The 19,915-nt window shown below is 35.1% G+C and overlaps 1 protein-coding gene across 6 annotated transcripts in view; it reads left to right on the top strand.

Moving 5' to 3' along the window:
* The window catches only part of NOX4 (NADPH oxidase 4), a 161,761-nt gene that overhangs the window by 82,522 nt on the left and 59,324 nt on the right, over nt 1–19,915 (top strand). For all 6 annotated transcript variants that reach the window (XM_026015242.2, XM_072726154.1, XM_072726156.1 and 3 more), the window contains one exon: nt 3,347–3,407. In XM_026015242.2, coding sequence (XP_025871027.1) covers nt 3,347–3,407 — 61 coding nt within the window. The remainder of the gene's footprint in view (nt 1–3,346; nt 3,408–19,915) is intronic.

Raw genomic sequence — 19,915 nt, 5'->3', positions numbered from 1 at the left:
AGTTTATCATGCTAAGCAAAATAAGCTGGAGAAAGACAAATACCATGTGATTTCACAAAACAAAGGAGCGAAGGGGAAAAGAGAGAGACAAACCAATAAACAGACTCAGAACAATAGAGAACAAACTGATGGTTACCAGTGAGGAGGTGAGTGAGGGGGATGAATGAGATAGGTGTTGGAATTTAAGGAGTGCACTATGTCATGATGAGTGCCAGGTGATGTATGGAAGGGTTGATTCACTACATTGTATACCTGAAATGAATATAACACTATGATAACTAACTGGAATATGAATAAAAACTTTTTTAAAAAAATAAAAAAAATTGAAAGATAGTGAGGAAGCATTAAAGAATCACTACACTACTGTTTAAGCAACATTTTTGTGCAATGCTACTAGAATATGATTCTAAGATCTCCAGTCATTGTTTCAAACCACACATGCTGAAACCATTCTGTATGTACAGGCCTCCTTCAAATTTGAGGCAATATGACTGGGCAAAGACTATATTAAATTCTATGTTCTTATTCCTAGCCAGTTTAAGAAAGTATCAGTAATTTATAAAGGTATTATTCCCAGAGTTTGAAAGAAACAATACTATGTTTTATCTGCTCAAAATAAGATCAACTTAAAAACTGTACTGATATATTTGGCCAGCATCACAAGAGGGAAGTTTGTAAGCTTCTTCAGGACCTGTGGGGATGTTATCACATGCAGGTATCTTTTACAATGTTTGCGTTGAAAGAATGGACTAGAGAGATGAATATTTGGGAAGATACATGTTTTCCATTAGTTGAAAGAATGGACTAGAGAGATGAATATTTGGGAAGATACATGTTTTCCTTTAGAATATGAGATTATATCAAGCCAGATATACACTCAGACATATCAAGACTAACTTTTTTCTCTCTATTCTGATGACTTCTTGGCTTAGATCTTCTTTTTATGATCTAAGAGTTAGTTTACAATGAGGGAAACATCAAGTGTGACACATAGGCAAACAGATTGGTAACCTGGAACTCTGTTGGGGTTCTTGCTTTCTGCTAGCTACAACTTTTTTTTTTAAATTTTTATTTATTTAGGATAGTCACAGAGAGAGAGAGAGAGAGAGAGAGAGAGAGAGAGAGAGGCAGAGACACAGGCAGAGGGAGAAACAAGCTCCATGCACCGGGAGCCCGACGTGGGATTCGATCCCGGGTCTCCAGGATCGCGCCCTGGGCCAAAGGCAGGCGCCAAACCACTGCGCCACCCAGGGATCCCCTAGCTACAACTTTTACTGCATAGAGGCTCTGGCCAGCATTAAGTAGTATGAACTAAAATGATGGGTGGCTTTTACAGATCACACCATCTTACTAATGGAATAATTATTAATATGTTCTCATTAGAAAACCTATTGATCTTGGAGTTATTAGAAACCAGAATGCAAATGAAATCAATATTAGAGTCACAATTATAATGAAATACCATTTTAATAGTACAAATAATATTTAAATAATATAATTTCATAATATTTTTATCTTAATATTTTTATCATACTAGCAGTAATTCCGTATCATATCAGTTCCCAATCCTGAACATATATTAGATCATGTACTATTAGTATGTTTGTGATTTCTTGTGAATACCTACATTTTTATTTTAGGGCTTTCACTGATTTCCAAGCTACCTTTCTTGTTTGACTGTGAATTCTTTACATTTCTCCACAGTGTCTTCATCTCCCTTTATTTCCTCTTATAGCATCCCAGTGTGACCTACATTAGTTGGTTAACACAGGGAGCTTGAGGATTTTAGATTTGCTTTATGCAACCCATTCTCTATCACAGGGCCCCCAGGACCATGTCTGTGCTTTGACTTCAGCTCATATTTCCCCTTCATTCTTATTGTTGTACATCTCTTTTAATAATCTTCAACAAATAAATTTTCTTCCTCCTACTCCAGTTGATTTTTCATGTGACCCTTACCCATTTTCCGTGTTCGCCTTAGAGGAGACAGTGACTTGCCATAGTTAAGAACTATGTAGTCAGACACACCTGGACTAAACTCTGTCTTCTCTTCTTACTAGTTGTGTGATCTTGGGAAAAGTCCATATTTTTAAGTCCCAGTTATTCAGTTTCTTTAACTATAAAAGACAGCTCTCCAGAGGTTATTGTAAGATTTTGGAAATAAAGCACTTAGCACTGGCACATGGTACTCAGTGAAAGAATGGCAACCCAAGTTTTGAGAAGTTAGCATTGGAAAAAGGGGACTAATTTCTCTAAAAATCAGGAAAGGATAGATATTGTGTGATAAGAAATTAGGATAATTGAAAGAGCTTTTATCATACAGTTAAAAATAATAGTGTGTATAAAGTTCTTATCCATAACCCTTAAGTTAGATGTGTTTTCAGAATTTAGAATTTTGTAGATTTTAAAAGGTATGTATGTTTTATATATTATATAAGTTCTCTAGCAGTTCTCTTGTGGGGTAAGATTCTTAAGCAAATGGATACTTCTGTAGGAAAACACTTCTGTATGAATTTTTGTACAGAGCTTTTAGTCTCCCACTATTACCCTCCCATAAATTCAAGTCAGATAGTGCCACCAAATGAGTTCTGAAGCTTACTTTTCACAACATTTGAACCTGAGGTTTATGGATAAGAGATTGGGATTCTGAAAAATGAAAGGTGATTCTGCGTTTTCTTATTGTGAACCAAAAATTATCCTCTCATTTCAGTGATGTGGGTGTTTTCTACATTTCCTAAACATGGGGCCATGTATACTTTTATTCTTTTACTACACCTCATTCCCCTTCCCAAGTACCCTTGCCAGTTCACTCCAGTTTATTTCTTCTGAGAATTAAGGGAGGGAATGAAATAGAACTCTTTCAGTAGGAGTTCCTTGTTGGACATGGAAAATTCCGGTCACATTGGGAAATGTTTTGTTTCTTTATTCCTGGAATTTGGTAAAATGTGAAGTGTATAATATCTGGAGAGAAAAAGACATTAAAATCATTAGTCTCCATCTCTTCCTTTGTGGTTAAAAGCTCTGTCCTCTTAAATATCTTAATTCAAAAAGTATTTAGACAATATTTGTGATATGCTAACAATTTTAGATTATGTGTATTTTTTTATATATATACTTATGGGTTTTTAGAGCAATGTATATTGTCTTATTGACTGATAAGTGTTGCTTTTTTCCTCCACTAATGAGGATCTATATTGATTTTTAGTTCATTACTTCCTATTTTCTATTGATTCTGGGGACTTGCTATGAGAATGAAAATTGTAATTGAATCATAGTTTGCTAATACATAATTATTACTCAGAATACTCAGAAATGATTCTAGTTTTTTTGTTTGTTTGCTTTTTAGTGTCCTACTGAAACCAAAGCAACATTTGGGGTCCACCTTAAAATAGTAGGAGATTGGACAGGTATGTAGAGCATAGAGTTTTAAGTTATACGCTTTGAAAATAATCAGTTATAGAATAGTTCACATGTGTTTAAGTGGTAGGACTACTAGCACATATAGAAATGTATATATGTTCTCAAGCTGTTGTTTTGTTTTCTCTTTTCTTATACAGTTTTGATAGTCATATTTTCTTCTTGTCAGATACATTTTTGGAATTCAGATACTTTGGATACCCACAATTGTTTATAATGTTTTGATTGCTGTGCTTATAAATCATTGGTTTCTGCCTACTTGTCAGATGCATGGGCAATAGTGAGAAGAATGAAATGTGTTTTTTTAAAAAAATATATGATTTTAAAATCATTGATTGGTTTTACTCTAAAACTAATAAACACCTGGGATTAGGATTTATATTGAGATTTAAAACTTCCAGTCTTGCATGATTGTTTTGTGATATTACCTATGTGTGTATAGCAACTGCACAGCATGTTTGGAAGAGTGGTCACTTTTAATAGCAAATCTATTAGTGATGTGTTACTCACTTATTTAGTAAAAACTTGTGTATTCCCTGAAAGGTGCTTTGTGTTAAGAGTTCTGAGTAAATAAAAGAAACATTATTCATTCTTCTGTTCTCCTGGTCCAAAGAGTGATTGACAAGTGAGTGCTCAGTAAATGTTAACTTGTTGGCTAGTTGCTTAGGTTGGATGCTCAAAAGGAAGGATGCAAGTATAAACACTAATGCAAGTATAAATAAAAATATTTCCTAATTGAGTGCTAAATTGGAGCAGGGAAATCAGAAAAAGATAGATTTAGTGTAGTCTGGGGTTCTAGGAGGAGCTTTATAGAGAAGACAGAATTTGAGCTGAACCTTGAAAATCAGGCAAATGAAGGAGGAAGGAGGTCATTTTGATAAAATTCACAGCATTGTCAAAAACCAGGGATGGTAATGCATAAGCCATATATGAGAAAGGTGAGTGAGTCAGCCTAGCAGAAGCAAAGATTTTATTCTGGGGAGTCCTAGGGAAAAAGCCATTTAGCATCAGCTCAGTGAAGATCTTGAATGCCTTGACAAAATATTAGAATAACTTAGAGATGCTAAAGAACTTTTGAAAGATTTGGAGCACCATAACAATAGTATTAATAATTTGTTAGTTGGATGGATTACAGTGAAGGAAAGACTTACTGGTACTGGAAGGCAGAGGAGAAGAGTCAGTGGAGGTGTGGGAATGGAAAGAGGACTAGAAGGAATGGATTTGCAAGCACAGGTCTGAGAAGCTAGCACTGGAAAGGGGACTAATTTCTGTACAAATTAGGACAAGATATTATGTAATAAAGAGATATTTTAGGAAGAAGGATAGTTGAAAGAATTTATATCATACAGTTAAAAATAATAGTGTGTATAAATTCTGTATCTATATAAAGGGCAGCCAGTTTTCCATTGGAGACTTGATAAAAATGGAGAAAATATGCTACATGGTATTTAATGGGCAAACAATGAAATTAATTGAAAGATCTTTGAGCAGTAATGACCTATTTGGGAATGTGAAAAATCAGGCCTCAATAGAAATAGTTTATTTGATTGCATTCAAAAGAGATAATGGTAGCCCCTTGTTTAAAAAACACTGGTATAGTATGAAAATAGTGATTCTCAGAATACACCCAGAGCTCGTTGATATAATCATAGCTGTTTTGCACTATTTGACAAATGAGTAAAGTTCTTTCTTCTTTGGTAAGAATCCCAATAAACTAAGAACTAACTTCAGTAATGAATGGTAATTGATAAAATTCTATATCTGAAGGGAAACAAGCACAATGAAGATATAATTTAATTCATCATGGTAAGGAGAAACTTCATGATGGATTATTACTAGCTATTGTTCACAAATTTCTTCATAAAGTTATTTTCTATTGTCAGTAGCTCATTAAAGAAATGGTTTCATCATTTATTTCAATCTTTTCTGTTAGGAACACTTTATTTTAATTTTATCCTCCTTTTTAATGTACTGTGCCATTGAGGGAGAAATAAGATCATTCTATTCAGAGTTCAGTTCCAGTCAGATGCTTTTCAATTAATAGACCTTCTTGGTTGTTGACTTTAAATATTTGTTGACTTGGAAAAAAAATGTCAAGCATTCATGCATAAAACTCCTAAATAGCTCTACCACTATCTGGCACTTTAGTTCAAAAAAAGGTTTAGTTGTCTTAAAACAATGGAATTATAATTATGGAAGGAAAACTGGGAACATTACTCCTAAGATCAAGGATCATTAGTTGTTGTTTTTTTTTTCTTTTTTTTTTAAGATTATTTATTTATTTATTCATGACAGACACACACACACACACAGAGGCAGAGACACAGGCAGAGGGAGAAGCAGGCTCCTGCAGGGAGCCTGACGTGGGACTGGATCCCAGGTCTGCAGGATCACACCCTGGGCTGAAGGCAGCACTAAACCACTGTGCCACGGGGGCTGCCCTGTTTTTTTTGTTTGTTTGTTTGTTTGTTTGTTTGTTTCTGTGAAAATTGATTAAAACGTAGTATTAAGAGCAGTAGAGGTAGGAAATAACAAAAGGGTACTTAAAAGTTGAATATCAGAGGTCTGCTTTTCTAAATTGACAGATATTTTATAGTTAGATTTTCTTCCCAGAAATATGTTCTGCCCTGGGCAGGTCTAAAGAACAGGTTAAGATTACCCATGGATGATCTTTCCAAGATTAAGCAATGATCCCCAGCAGCAAAGTGACCAGAAGCAGTTTAAGCAGCTACATAGCACAGAACAAGGAGGCCTTAAAGTTTTAGATTTATTGTCTAGCTTTTTATTTTAATCAAGACTCTTGTTGCATCCCTTAAGTATGTGAAAAAGACTCATTAAGTTTGGAAGACTCTTCAAACCTCAAACACAGTTTAGGTTTTTCCATAAAATGATCATGATAGACTGGGTAGAGTGACTTACTTAAGTGGATTTATCATTGAATTAATATTTTGTTGCTTTTCTAGAATCAGTCTTACTTTCCAGTTTTAAATACATGGTCACAGATTGCCTATTGGCTTCATTATCATTTTAACTATCCAAAATGTTTTGTTGCTTTCTGTATTAGATGTCATTATTATTGAATAATGTCTGCTGGTTTTTTTAGTGCTCTAAATAGCAGCTTACTCTAGAGAGGTTAAGTTTTACTACAAAAGCATTATATGCATAATACCCACATTGAAATTAATCTAAAGATTTTGTAATTTTTCCATTTGATAATTAATGGATTGACAACTGGATAAATATGCAACAGAGGACTTATTGTATGAATCACATAATAGCTTTTCTTTGAATCTGTGGTATCAATTTCCATCAATTTATTATCTATTGAAAATCTTGCTACAATCAGAAGACATGGTTCACTTTGAGGGTCAAAAGTGGGAAAACAGGGCCAATATAACATCATGAATTTGCCTTAATTACCTAACACATTGATACTTATAGTACAAATAGCCTTAGATAGAACTTTAAAGACTAGACGAAAAAAGAGGTGATAATTCTTTCTCTGTTTATTTCTCTGTCACTGAATTAGGCCAGGTACATTTTATGCTTCATCTAGCTGATTGTTTACGAAAAGATCAAAACAAAATATGTGTAATGCACTTAGTGTTTTTTTTTAATTTGAGGAACTCTTTATAAAGCAGATTATGATGACACGAATTATAATAATGTTATTATTTTATAATGAGAACATGTTTTGGAACAATTGTGACCTTACCATATGTATCTGTGAATGGCTTTTGGTGGCTGTAAAAAAAGCAAAAAATTAAAGTACTCCTATTGAATACCAACCTTATTTTGGAGGACATGCCCAAAATGCAGATCCAAAATAAGTTTGAGCAAACTGACTTTTTTTGAACAACACAAATCATACTTGGATATATAAAATATCTGGGTTTTATATAATGCATGTTCATGCAGTGTGAGCTTTAGTTTAAACCCATAATGAATATAAATTATCAATTGCTACATCTACAAAAGAATGACTAGAAATACTTTTTGTTGTTGATTTGATTAGCAAATTATAATGGTTAGTCATTTGTGGAAGATAACATTTAAACTATTTGTTATTTTGGCTAATAAGTATTTACTAAACACCTACTGTATACTGGGCAGTGCATGTGTCTGGGGATATACCATTGGCCAAAACAGCCAAGCTCTCTGCTCTCCTAGAGACTATATTCTAGTCAGTAGAGATCTCCAAAAAACAAACAAACAAAAACAAACCAAGGTATAATACATTAGATAGTGCTAGATGGTCTGAAGAAAAATAAAGTTAAGGGAGTAATAATGATGAAAGGTGATAGTACTGTTTTAGATAGGGTGTTTAGGGGATGCCTGAGTGGCTCAGCAGTTAAAGCATCTGCCTTTGGCTGAGGGTGTGATCCTGGGGTCCTGGGATCGAGTCCCACATCAGGCTCCCTGCATGAAGCCTGCTTCTCCCTCTGCCTTTGTCTCTGCCTCTCTATCTCTCTGTGTCTCTCATGAATAAATAAATGAAATCATTTTAAAAAATAGGGTGTTTAGTTTCATACAAGGAGATGAGGAGATGTCAGTAGATAACAGGAAGAAGTGTATTTAGACTGAGGAAAGAGTAAGTGCAAAGTCCCTGAGGTGAGAATAAGTTTGGATATTCAAAGGATATTCAAGGAATGGCAAGGAAACCAGTGGGGCTGGAATAGATACAGTGAGGGAGAGAGTAGTAGGAAATAGAACAGGGAGGTGAGTAGGGGATCAGACATTATAGGCTATAGGAGGACTTGCATTTTTATATGATTGAGAAAAATAGTCATGGCTTAGAAATCTGCATCTGAATGATATCCATTTTGTTTTAACACATATTACCTAGTGGTTGTCAGGCCAAGGTTATTTATTTATTTTAAATGAGTTTAAGGAGAAAGGGAAAAGGTGGAAATTTAGAACAGGGCAGAAAACAGGTCAAACTTTTTGCTGAGGTGGGGAATATATCATCATTTTAAAGATGCTTCCGTAGTGGTTTTATCTCTTGCCATGTGGGTCTGCTTTATGGGTTCTGGTAGCCTGGTTCCCCATCACTCCCCATGGACAGTAGTAGCTTCTTTCTATTCTCTACATTTGTTCACAATCTTTTAGCTTCAGTTCTTCCCTCACTTAACTCTACTAGTTCCCTGTATTAAATTCCTTCCACTTAAATGACGTAGAGTCATTCCTGGTTTTAGTTGGATTCGGACTATTATAGGAGGTCAGTGAAGCCTCTTTGAACAGAGCTCTGAATCTGGAGCAGTAATAATAGGGGAGGTAAGATGAAGTGTAAAAACCCTGAAGCAGTCAAATGTTTGTGTTCAAAGACCAGCTAGAAGTGCAGTGTTGCTGGAATTAAGTGGGAAGGTTGTAGGAAATGAAATCTGAGAACACCCATGGACCAGATATGGTAGGCACTTAGAGACTTCAGTTTTATTTTAAGTGTTGTAGAAAATCATTGGAGGGTTTTGATTAGGGTCTGACTACATTTTAAAATGGTAACTCTGGCTGCTGTATAGAGAATATGATGGGGCTGGGCCAGAATGGGGAATTAGGAGATGAGTTTAGAGAGAAGCCTTTGCTGCTGTATAGACAAGAGAAGGTACTAGTTACATGTAGGGTTACAATGACTGGGTTGTGAAAAGTGGATCCTGAAGGTATATCTGACAGTTTTTTTTGGTGGATTGGATGTGGCTCAGTTGGTTAAGGGACCAACTCTTGATTTCAGCTCAAATCATGATCTTTAGGGTTGTGAGATCAAGCCCCATGTTGGACTCCACGCTTATGGTGGAATCTGTTTAAGATTCTATCTTCCTCTCTCTCTTTGTCCCCCATCCCAATAAATAAACTCTTTAAAAAATCAAAAAATAATAAAAAAGAAGAGTTAAGAATTAGAGATCATCTAAGGCATTTAGTGTAAATAAGTAAGTGGACGGGCAATGCTGCTGTGTATTGAGTTAAAGATCTTTTCAGCATATCAGGGCACATAAGAGTGGATATTTAAATTCAGTTTTATACAGTTTAAATTTGAGATGCCTCTGAGACTTTCAAAAAGTAAGGTTGAATAGTCCATTGCATATGTTAGTTTGGAGGTCAGGATAGAGATCTAAACTTGGGAATTATTACTATATCCATGGATCTAAAGATATGAAGTTAGATAAAAGCAGCTAGCATATTAATTGCATCTATGTAAGATTTATATACATTTAAAAATATATTTATATGTATTTCACATTGTATATATTATGTATTTACATTGTATATGTTTTCCCTGTATGTTATTACATTAATATACCTTCTATAGCAATTTATATTCATTTTATAACATATTGTATGCCCACTTTACATTCTTAAAATGCAATTTGCAGATATTATGTACACAAATGATTTTATAAAACAGTGTCCTAACCTTAGCATGAAGGAGCTACTAAAATAATTTATAGTAAATGATTTATATTTCATATTTAAATTTTCAAGCATAACTATACTAGAAGTCATCATGAAATAGGTGACTTAATTCACATACAGATTGTTCACGAATAAGAAGTTTCCAAATACCAGATCCCAATACAATTGAAACATTAGAAGCACTATTTTCTTTATGATGTAATTTTCCAAAATAGTGAGCTTCTCTTGGTGAAGTTCTAGACACAATAGTTTACAATATTACTTCAGTTTACAGGGTGATTGCAATCTTGGGATTTTTTTTTTAGCATGTATTTACATCATGCAAAAACTTTACATTTTTTATAAATTCATTTTTATAAGTGAGTTTTTCATTTACATGAATGTCCAGGAAGTCATTTGAAAAACAGGCAGGAAGTAAGATAATTCCTTGTTGCATAGCATCCTCCACAATGTTACAGGGTAACTAATGTCTCTGACCCCTACCTACCTTCTAAAGTTTGGTAACTGCTGATCATCATTGTGAGAACCAAATTGCCCCCCAAGTTCTCAAAACTGCCCCTCCAAAGTGGCAGTGTCCAATCAAGAGTAGCTACTTTAAGGATATGTATAGTTAGAGAAGAAATATAATAGAGCCCTGAGACTTTCAACATGTAGAGTACAGCAAAGGTGACATAGGTGGAGTGGCCACTAAGGTAAGAGGGGAACTAGAGAGTTTGATTTCTGGACAGAACAAGACATTGTTTAAAAAAAAAAAAAAAAAAGAGGCACTGATCAACTGAAACAAATACTGTCAAAAAGTGGAGTAAATTGAGGACTGAATTAATGACTTTGGGAGCTGCGTTTTTAATGTAGTATTGGGAATAGAAGCCTGCCAGAAGTAGGTCCAAGAGATAGTAGGAGAAGTAGAGATGGTCCATATGGACAAATCTAATGATATGTTGGGGCCAGCTCCTGTGAGTTCATTGGATCATTGGGTGCTTCTCTTCCAACTCTATGTTCAGTGAGGTCAAGTTCAATAGCTTTAAAAAATCACAGTGCATTTATTCCAAGAAATTGACAGACATCATAAAAAAAGGATTTAAAAATATTTTTAAAGACCTAGCTGTTAAATATTTGCCAAAACACCACTGGGAAAATTCTAAGGAGTTTTGATATAAAATGAAATAAAGCAATAAATCAGTAGCTGAAGGAAGGAGGATATAGGGACAAGGCAGATACAAGCTAAGCGTACTTATAATAAATACATGTATAGAAATATGAAATATATACACATACATACATATTTAATGTGAGCTATTATAATATGTTTTCATACTTCTGGGAACAATATGAGTAATGAGAATGAAGTAGAGAGGAAAAAGTTGACATTGTTGGAGCGATAGAGGTTATAATCACAGGAGCACAGTCCACAAGTGCCTCTTAATGAATTCCAGAAGAACTGGATTCAGTGTGCAAGTGGAGGTGTTGACCACAGGTAAGGCAGCTGGGCAGTCATGCTTCCTAACAGGTGGGGAGACAGAGAAGATGGTTACAGAGCATGGCTACAAATGGATTGGTGGGTTTGGAGTGGGAGGAATGGGGTTTCTTTTCTGGTTCCTTCTGTTTCCTCGGTGAAAAAATAGAAAGGTTATTACTGAGACTGAGGATGGAGGAAGGTATGCTGAATTTTGAGAAGGTGGAAGGTATAATGTATCACTTGAAATAGTAAATTGATGAGTGGAGGATGGTAGCCCTTCTGAGATGTGCCAAGAGGCCTACTAAGGTATGTAATCCAAAATTTAAGGAAGACAACTCAGAATAATTGTTTTTTCCAGGGATAACCAGTTCTTTAGATTAGTTATTGAACAGGTAGAGGTGCTGGTGGTGTTGTATTGTACCAGTGTTGGTCCATTCCTGATTGAATTCACTGTAGCTGTCACTTCCTTTTTTTTTTTTTTTTTTTATAGCTGTCACTTCCAATCCATTCTCTGCACTGTAGCCAGAGAAGCTTCAAAGCCTGAATCAAATTAAATCACTTATCTTGCTTCAATCCCTTTAATAGCTTTCCATTGCTTCTAGGATAAAGATAGAAAATCCTCATGGTGGCCTAGGAGGGCCTTCCTGCTCTGGTCTTGACCTACCTGTCATCTTGATTCAACTGTTTCTTCTCTACACTATAGCAACACTGGCCTTTTGGTTCAGTTATGTTTTCTTGCTTTCTTCGTGATCCATATGTTTATAGTACTCTCCACCACCCCATTCATCCTTACCCACACATGCACCTGGGATCTTTAGTTCATAGCTCAGGAATCATTTCTTCTGAAAAGCCTTCTAGACACCTCAGTTTTAGGTGTTGTTCCAAATTAAAATATGTTTAATACCGCATATTAGGTATATGCGGCTGTATTTCTATTTTTGAGGTCACTTATCTCTTTTGGTAACTATATATTCTAAATGTTATCATTGATGTAACAAGTTTCCTCCCATAGACTAAGCATAATTATGGTAGTAGTCTTTTTGCTCACCATTGTATTCAAAGGCCTAATAAAATGGTTGTTCCAAGTAAATGTAATTATTTGTTAAGAGAAGGAAGGAAGGGAGGGAGAAGGGGATGGATGCCTATGCAAGAAGACAGAGAGGCATATCCTCTGCTTCACAAACACTCACACGCTAGTGGGGGCAGGACTCAAATATAGAAACAAAATGTAATGCTGTGCTCTCCAAAATGGAGGATGTACATGCTTCTGGGACAGAGAATTAGGAGGCTTTCTGGGGCAAACAGTGCAGGACTTGTCCAGTGTGGGAGATTATTCCAGAGAAAGAAATAGCATGAATAATTGCTCAGAGGTGTGAACTATCATGGAACGTGAGTAAAATGTCATGGTGTTGGGAGGCCAAGCTGGAGTGGTATCCAGAGGCCATGACATGGAGGAGCCTGGAATTGCTAAGAAGTTTGGCCTTTTTGTCTAAAGATGTTGGTGAAAAATTGAAGGACTTTAGAAAGTAACTGAAGTAAAATTTGCACTTTATATGGGTCACCTTGCTGATATTACATAGATTGGCAAGGAGAAAGACTAGATTGAAAGCAAAGACACCAAATTAATGTTGTAGTATCAAAGAAGCTGAAGAGGTGAAAAGTTGTGTGGAGAGAATGACCTATGATTCAACATAATAGGGCCAAACAATAACTATGGGGTTACTGCTAATGTTATAAACATTATCTCAGAGGAAAATGGAGGGGAGAGGCTTGGGGATGTATGGGTATTAAGTATATTAGAGACCAGTAAATTGACAGTATACCAAATGAAGTCCAGAGCAAATGGATCTATTTCTAAATTCTTCCTGTTTCTAAATTTTTCCAGAACTCTGAGAGTGACTGAATTTATAGTACAGTCTGGCCTGTGGTTAGCAGTGGGAGATGAGTAGCAAATCCATATGCAAGTACTTGTGTATCCATCGAGGTGGGTCTGGATTAGGATGAGGACTAACATATTATGTATTAATGTTATGTATTACTTGTATAATGGAACACTGTAATTCTGGTCTCATGTGAGTCTATGTGGACATCATGGAGGACAATTAATTTGTTAACTTGATGGGATTTAACATAACTCATTTGCTATCATAATATAATAAATCATTCAATAAATATGATCTGGGGTTAAATTTCATATTTCATAACCTCAGCAATTAAGGAAATTTTTCTTTTAGGGAAGTGAGTAATTTATATTATAATTTAAATGCCCATCTGCTCTCAGGAGAGAGGATGGATTGTTTTCCTCTTGGTTTCTCAGTTTATGAACATGAAATCTATGCTGTCATTGTTTAGTAGATGACAGCTCACTTATAATGCCGCAGAAGATATAGAGACTGCTCAGTAGAAGATTGGAATTCACTACTCATTAAGTTTTATTCTAGTTTAGTCATTTTATAAAACCAAAGATAGGGAAAATGAACAATTTTTTTCTAGCCAATAAAATGGTGACTTTTAATTCTTGAAAATAAACAAAATTCTATAATTTCTGGACCTGGACATAGAGTTATTATAGCAAAGCGGTTTGTTTACATGGATTGTTGTTTTTATTATGAATTGTTTTGTCCCTAAGAGAAATTTGGACTCTTGATTATCTATTGTTTTCTGCTTGATTTTACCGTATAAGGAAAATAAGAATAGTGAGGAATTTTCTTGCTATTAAAATTTCTTAAGAATGTCAAAAACGTGACTGTAATGTACTGGGTAGCCAAGAACGTGTATGTCATTTTGCCAAGTTGGTCTAGTGTTAAGGAACTAAGTTATTTCTAAGAAGCCAAAAAGTCAATGGTTGTGTGCCATTATCATGATCATGAGGAACATTTTTAAGTATTCATTTGTTTGATGCACTTGCTGAATACTTTATAAAGAAAGCTAAATGGATATAGTTCCTGTTCTTTAAATATAGTGTAATTTTAAGGCAAAATTATAACTTGATGGATTATAATGATGCGGATAGTGTTCGTAAATGTCACCCAAATGAACACACCTAAGACTTTAAGTACATTAATACCAAAGGAAGTTGCTTATCTTCTGTGGATTCTAAAGCAACTGAGTCAGGGAGTTTTGGGTATAGTTTCCCGTGAAAATGCTGCCACTCTTAGGATTTTCAACTTTAACAAAGGAGGAGGGTGGGATGTAACAAACAGATGTAAATAGAAGGTAAAACTAAACTCTTGCATGAAATGAGATTTTTAGACAACTTGGAGGTGACAAATCATGGACATGAAATGCCAGAGAACCCCAAAAAAATGTACCAAACTGAGTAATACAATAGATAGTTGAATAAGTAGAGTGAAAATTGTCTACTGTAGTGTGATGAAGAGCAAAAAATAGGAGGTGATTTTATCTTTTGTTGGCACTGTATTGAAAAACTAGTAAAATGACTTAGAGTGCCACTATCAACATAATTAAGGAGGAAAGGAAAGAAGAGAAGATCTATATACAAAAATTTTGCATATCCCCATGTTTTCAGTGACAATACCTAGTAGAAAACTATGCTCCTTGATCCTGGAGTCCTGGGATCGAGGCCCACATTAGGCTCCCTGCATGGAGCCTGCTTCTCCTTCTGCCTGTGTCTCAGCCCCGCCCCACCCCCCTCTATGTGTGTGTGTCTCTCATGAATAAATAAATAAAATCTTTAAAAAAAAAAAAAAAGAAAGAAAAAGAAAACTATGCTCCTAATTGGAACAAATAAAACGTGTTTGAAGTTAGGCTGTCCTTCAAGGAATAGTCAAGTGACTTGTCATCCTTTCTTACTCCAACTCCTTCTCATTTATGACACAGTCCTCTGAGTTCCTACTTTCACAATAACTGAAAATCTTTTGTTGATGCTGGAATGGCGGACTGTTCAGTGGCAATTTGAATATTGTGTCTTCTCTAGTTAAAGAAGCGTACTCAACAGTACAGACTTTCAAGGCTGGCAGCAAACGTAACAGAAAAAACAACCAGGACCAAGATCCAAACCAATATCAATGGGACTTCATTTTTTTCTTTTTCTTTCTTTTTCTCTTGCTTTCTTCCTTTCTTTCTTTCTTTCCTTATTTCTTTAGGTCAAGTTAGGAGTTTACATGAATAAATATTATTGTTACTTTTCTACAGAGTAGGAACAAAAGGCAGCATTTTCCAAATTATCTTTCAAAAGAGGTTTTCAATTGTATTGATTACATGTTATACTTGTTTGCTTATTTATTTTGCTAGAGGAGTTAGCCGTTATAAACAAATTTCTAACAAAAAACCTCCCTGAGTCTGTCAAAAACATTCATTTAGTATTTATTATTTTTACCATGTTAAAAAGAATTCACGGAAGGAGAAACAGCTGATTTAACTTCAATGAGACTTGAAAATCTAGCAATATCAAGAAATTGAAGGATTTTTTAAAGTATGGAACAGTGTAGAGGGACATGCTATGTTTCTAGACATAAAGTCTGAATATTTCAAGTTGTTAATTCTCCCCAAGATAAATTATAGGCTTAATATAATTTTAATTAAAATCAAAATTCAAAATAGTTATCAATGAAATTGATATTTTTTTAAATCCTAAAGCAAATAACTTTATTTCTGTCATTCCTTTTTCAAGAACCAAGGAAATATAGAAAATATAAAACAGGGGATCCCTGGGTGGCTCAGCGGTTTAGCGCCTGCCTTTGGCCCAGGGCGTGATCCTGGAGTCCCGGGATCGAGTCCCACGTCGAGCTCCTGGCATGGAGCCTGCTTCTCCCTCCTCCGGTGTCTCTGCCATTCTCTCTCTCTCTCTCTCTCTCATAAATAAATAAATAAATAAATAAATAAATAAATAAACCTTTAAAAAAAAAAAGAAAATATAAAACAACACAACAGCTGCAGTTTGGGGGTCGGGGGAGGCAGGTAGAGAAGGAATGGCACAGCCCTCAAAGCAACATCCAGTACAGCCTGAATTGTGTCAGGTGTGGAGTGGGCCTGAGAAGACAGGCTCCTATGTCCCAGCTTGGGCCCCAATACATCAGAATCCTCAGGGCGTGCAACCCTGGAATCTGCCTTTTTAAAACAAGTTTTCCCACTCACATTCACTTAGCGAGGTCTCGCCCTAAAGCCCAAGGGAATTTTGGTAACATTTCCTCTCTTCCAAAATGCAGACTGAAAACCAACTAATCCTCAACTAAAACTCAAGAACAGCACAGCAGATGCACCTGTTGTTTTTCAGGGTCTCAAACTCTGGAGGAAATACATCCCACCTGCCACGTCTTTTCCTGTCTAGGGCACCTGTCTGCGTTTGGAACTGTGGCTCCATAGTGGCCACGGTGTTTCATCAGGCCCAGCCTATTCCCCACTTGAAGTCCTGCTTTTCTCTGTATGACATTGGACAGGGAGTAACTCCAAGAAGGTGGCAAGAGGATCCTATGCAACAAGGCATACTGGTTCCTGGCACGTGTCTTCTGCAGGTCCCCAGAGGGCTAGCAATGCTGTGGTAGCACCAGGACAGAGGGATGCATCATTGGGGGCATTCAGGTGATGGCTGGCAAACAGCCCTCGACAGTGCAGCGACAGAGACACCAGTCCCTAACACCATTTGCTGAGCAAAGGAATTGATAATTTCTGTTGAAAAACAGAAGAAAATAATTAAAAGTAAATAACAAAAAATCTAGAAAATCTTGAATGACAAGACTGGCCCTATTAAGACATGTTATAAAGTGAAATAAACTTTACAAACAAACTAAGAATTTATAAGGCTGAACGGTGTACTTAGGAACATGAAGCTATTAAGTGAGTAATTTGATATTTGAACTCAGGCTCATTGTATGCTAAAACATGTGCTAATTTACTATGCTTCCTCCTATAATATTGAAATAGTTTAAACAGTATGGTACTAGAATAAAAATGATAAGAAATCTATTAGCAAAAATAGATATCCTAGAAATAAACCCTTTACTGCATGAATAAAACATCATATGATAAAGAAAGTTCGATAAATCAATATGAAGTATTAGTTTATATTTGGTTAAAACAATTGTCACTTAACTGTGTAAAAAAATTAAATTTTTATTTTAGATGTCCAAAAACTAATTCCAAATAGGTTAAATATTTTAACATAAAGAAGTTAATCTGTAAAGGAATCAGAAGAAAAGAGAAATTAATAGTAATCTCTGGTTATAAAAAACCATCTCTTCTAGAAGAATACATAGAGAAAACTAAGTAGATACAACCATGTAAAAATATAAAAATCTCATCAAAAAAGAAAATAGAGTTGAACCAAAATATAGTTCTAGCAATTACTCACCTGTACTGTCAATATATAAAGAGCCCTTTTAATTCAATAAGAAGCTGAAAAAGTAAATGGATAAATTACATGAACAGAGAAAATTGTAATAGTATTCAAATAAATGTTAATTAGAATAGCTATAATACTACATTTTGCCTATCATTTAACAAATATTTTTTTGGTTGATAATATTTATTGCTAGTGAGGATCCAAAATACTGACATTGGGAATGTATAATGCAAACAAAAACAAAAACAGAGGGATCAAGGAATACCCAAATCTGTCCGCTGAAACAACCTGACAAAGGATTCATACATTTGCTTGTTGCTCTTCCCTAATCCATTTTATAGGCTTGTTCTTTGACCAGGGGTTCCTTTATTTAAGAAAAGAGAAGACTCTCACTATGTGGTTGGTTTTTTATAAGCTTGAAAGGACTGTATATTGCATGCCATTAATTTCGTTAGCCCAGGTTTTCAGTTAGAACTTCATAAAAACATAAAAGAAAATGCCCAGTTTCTTTGGATCTTGGATAAAATTGCCTGTTCCTTATAGAATATGCACCCAGCAGGTATTCAGAATTTGTGCAGAAAGCAGGAACTGAATTAGTATCAAGCTGAGCCTTGATCACTTTGAGGTGTTTCTTTTGTTGAATGCCAACATTGTTAAAAAAAAAAAAAGTGCATTTGCTGTGACAAATGAAAATATAACATTTTCTTTAAAAGGTGGATTGTGGAAAGCTTAGTAGCAATAATGTGTTTATCCAAAAATGCCTCTCTTATTTGCTTTCACTTTTCTTTAACCTCTTTTCTTTTATTTTCCCCCTGTCAGTTTTTGTTGTAGTTTAGCCTCTGTGTCAATGGAAGAGAATTTATGTTTTATAAGAAAGCCAGTGATAGACATTGATTCATTGATGTATTTAGAGGCCAAAAAGTCTGTTCGCAATTCTTTCAAAAGCTGTTTTTGATTTTTTTAATAATAGGTTTAACAAGTAGGACCCAGAGTAATGAGTATTAAAGAAACAGACTTTTATCACTGTGCTTCCTCTGGAAATAAAAGGATCCATTAAGCAAATTTCCATTGTATAATACTGCCTTGCCTACCTTCCGACCTTATGATGGTAAGGGTACCGGGTGTCCAGCAGGTGACCCTGCTGCCTTTTTTATTTATTTATTTTTCCTCATTTTGTAATTCTTAGGCAAGAAGCAAGTAAGAGAGGGAAGAGGAGAGAAAACGCAGGACAGCATTTTTTTCTCCCAAGAATGAGGGAGAGAAAGAACAGTGAGGCAGTGGAAAGAACACTGGGCTGTGGATCTGTGGATGGTGGGAGTGGGGGTTGCTTGGTTTTTAAAAATCTCTTTGCCTCTTGCTCACCATGTGACCTTGAGCTGATTAGTCCACCTAATTTTTGGCTTCCTCACCTACAACATTCCGCCTTGTGGGAGTATTCTCGATTCTCAGCTCATAGCTTATATAAAGCTGTATAATTGTTTCAGAGAAATAAGGTCTAGAATGTGGATAATTTGATTCCACATAAAGTAGGAATAATAATAGATTAATTTTGGTATAGTTGAAAAAAATCTCAAAGGAATATTGTGGAAGGATAAATGCCAAGTACAGGATTTTTATGTTTTTTTCCCCAATCATTTATTAAGGATCTTAACCATTTATTAGCTCTAGTTGTATATATGTTGTGCTCTACATCCTCATCTTCTGATTTGCAAGTGTGGGCTTGTTTGTTTGTTTGTTTTTTTCATTTTTTCCCTTAGGCAAGCAAGTATGGAATAGTATTTTTTATATTCCTTTGACATTGGCCTTAATATTTATGGAGAAGGTAGTTTAAATAACCAGAGCATGTAGCTGATTTATTTTTTCTTTTAGAATTGCAGAATTTCTATTTGAATTTTATCAAGATTTTTCTATACCTTTAGTAGCAAAATACTCTGGCTCTGCAACTAGATTTCCTGATTTGCCTAAAATAGTGTTAATTTGAATGCGTTTGATGTTGCTTTGAAAGCAATATTTTAAATAGCAACTATTGTTATTCAATACTGAGTTACCATGGTAATAAAGAACATTCACTTGATTTAAAACTTTTCAGAAAAGGAAAATTTATATTCAATATCTTTCTAGTTGATTTGAATGTACCACTCTAAGTCTGCCCTTTCCTTTAAAAACTCCCAGTTTTTAAAGTAATTTGTTTTCCGAAGATTAGTGTGCATATTTTTTTTTTAAGGAAAGTAAAACATCAGATTTTTACAAACCATTAATTTCTTTAAATCCCTAGGAGAACAGCTCTTCTTTCCCTTTTTGAGTAATTTTGTAATTACATTCTAAATCCTTTTTCA

Source organism: Vulpes vulpes, chromosome 11 (genome assembly GCF_048418805.1).
Source record: "Vulpes vulpes isolate BD-2025 chromosome 11, VulVul3, whole genome shotgun sequence".
In the NCBI taxonomy this organism is placed as follows: Eukaryota; Metazoa; Chordata; class Mammalia; order Carnivora; family Canidae; genus Vulpes; species Vulpes vulpes.
This window is presented reverse-complemented; position numbering and strand designations above follow the sequence as displayed.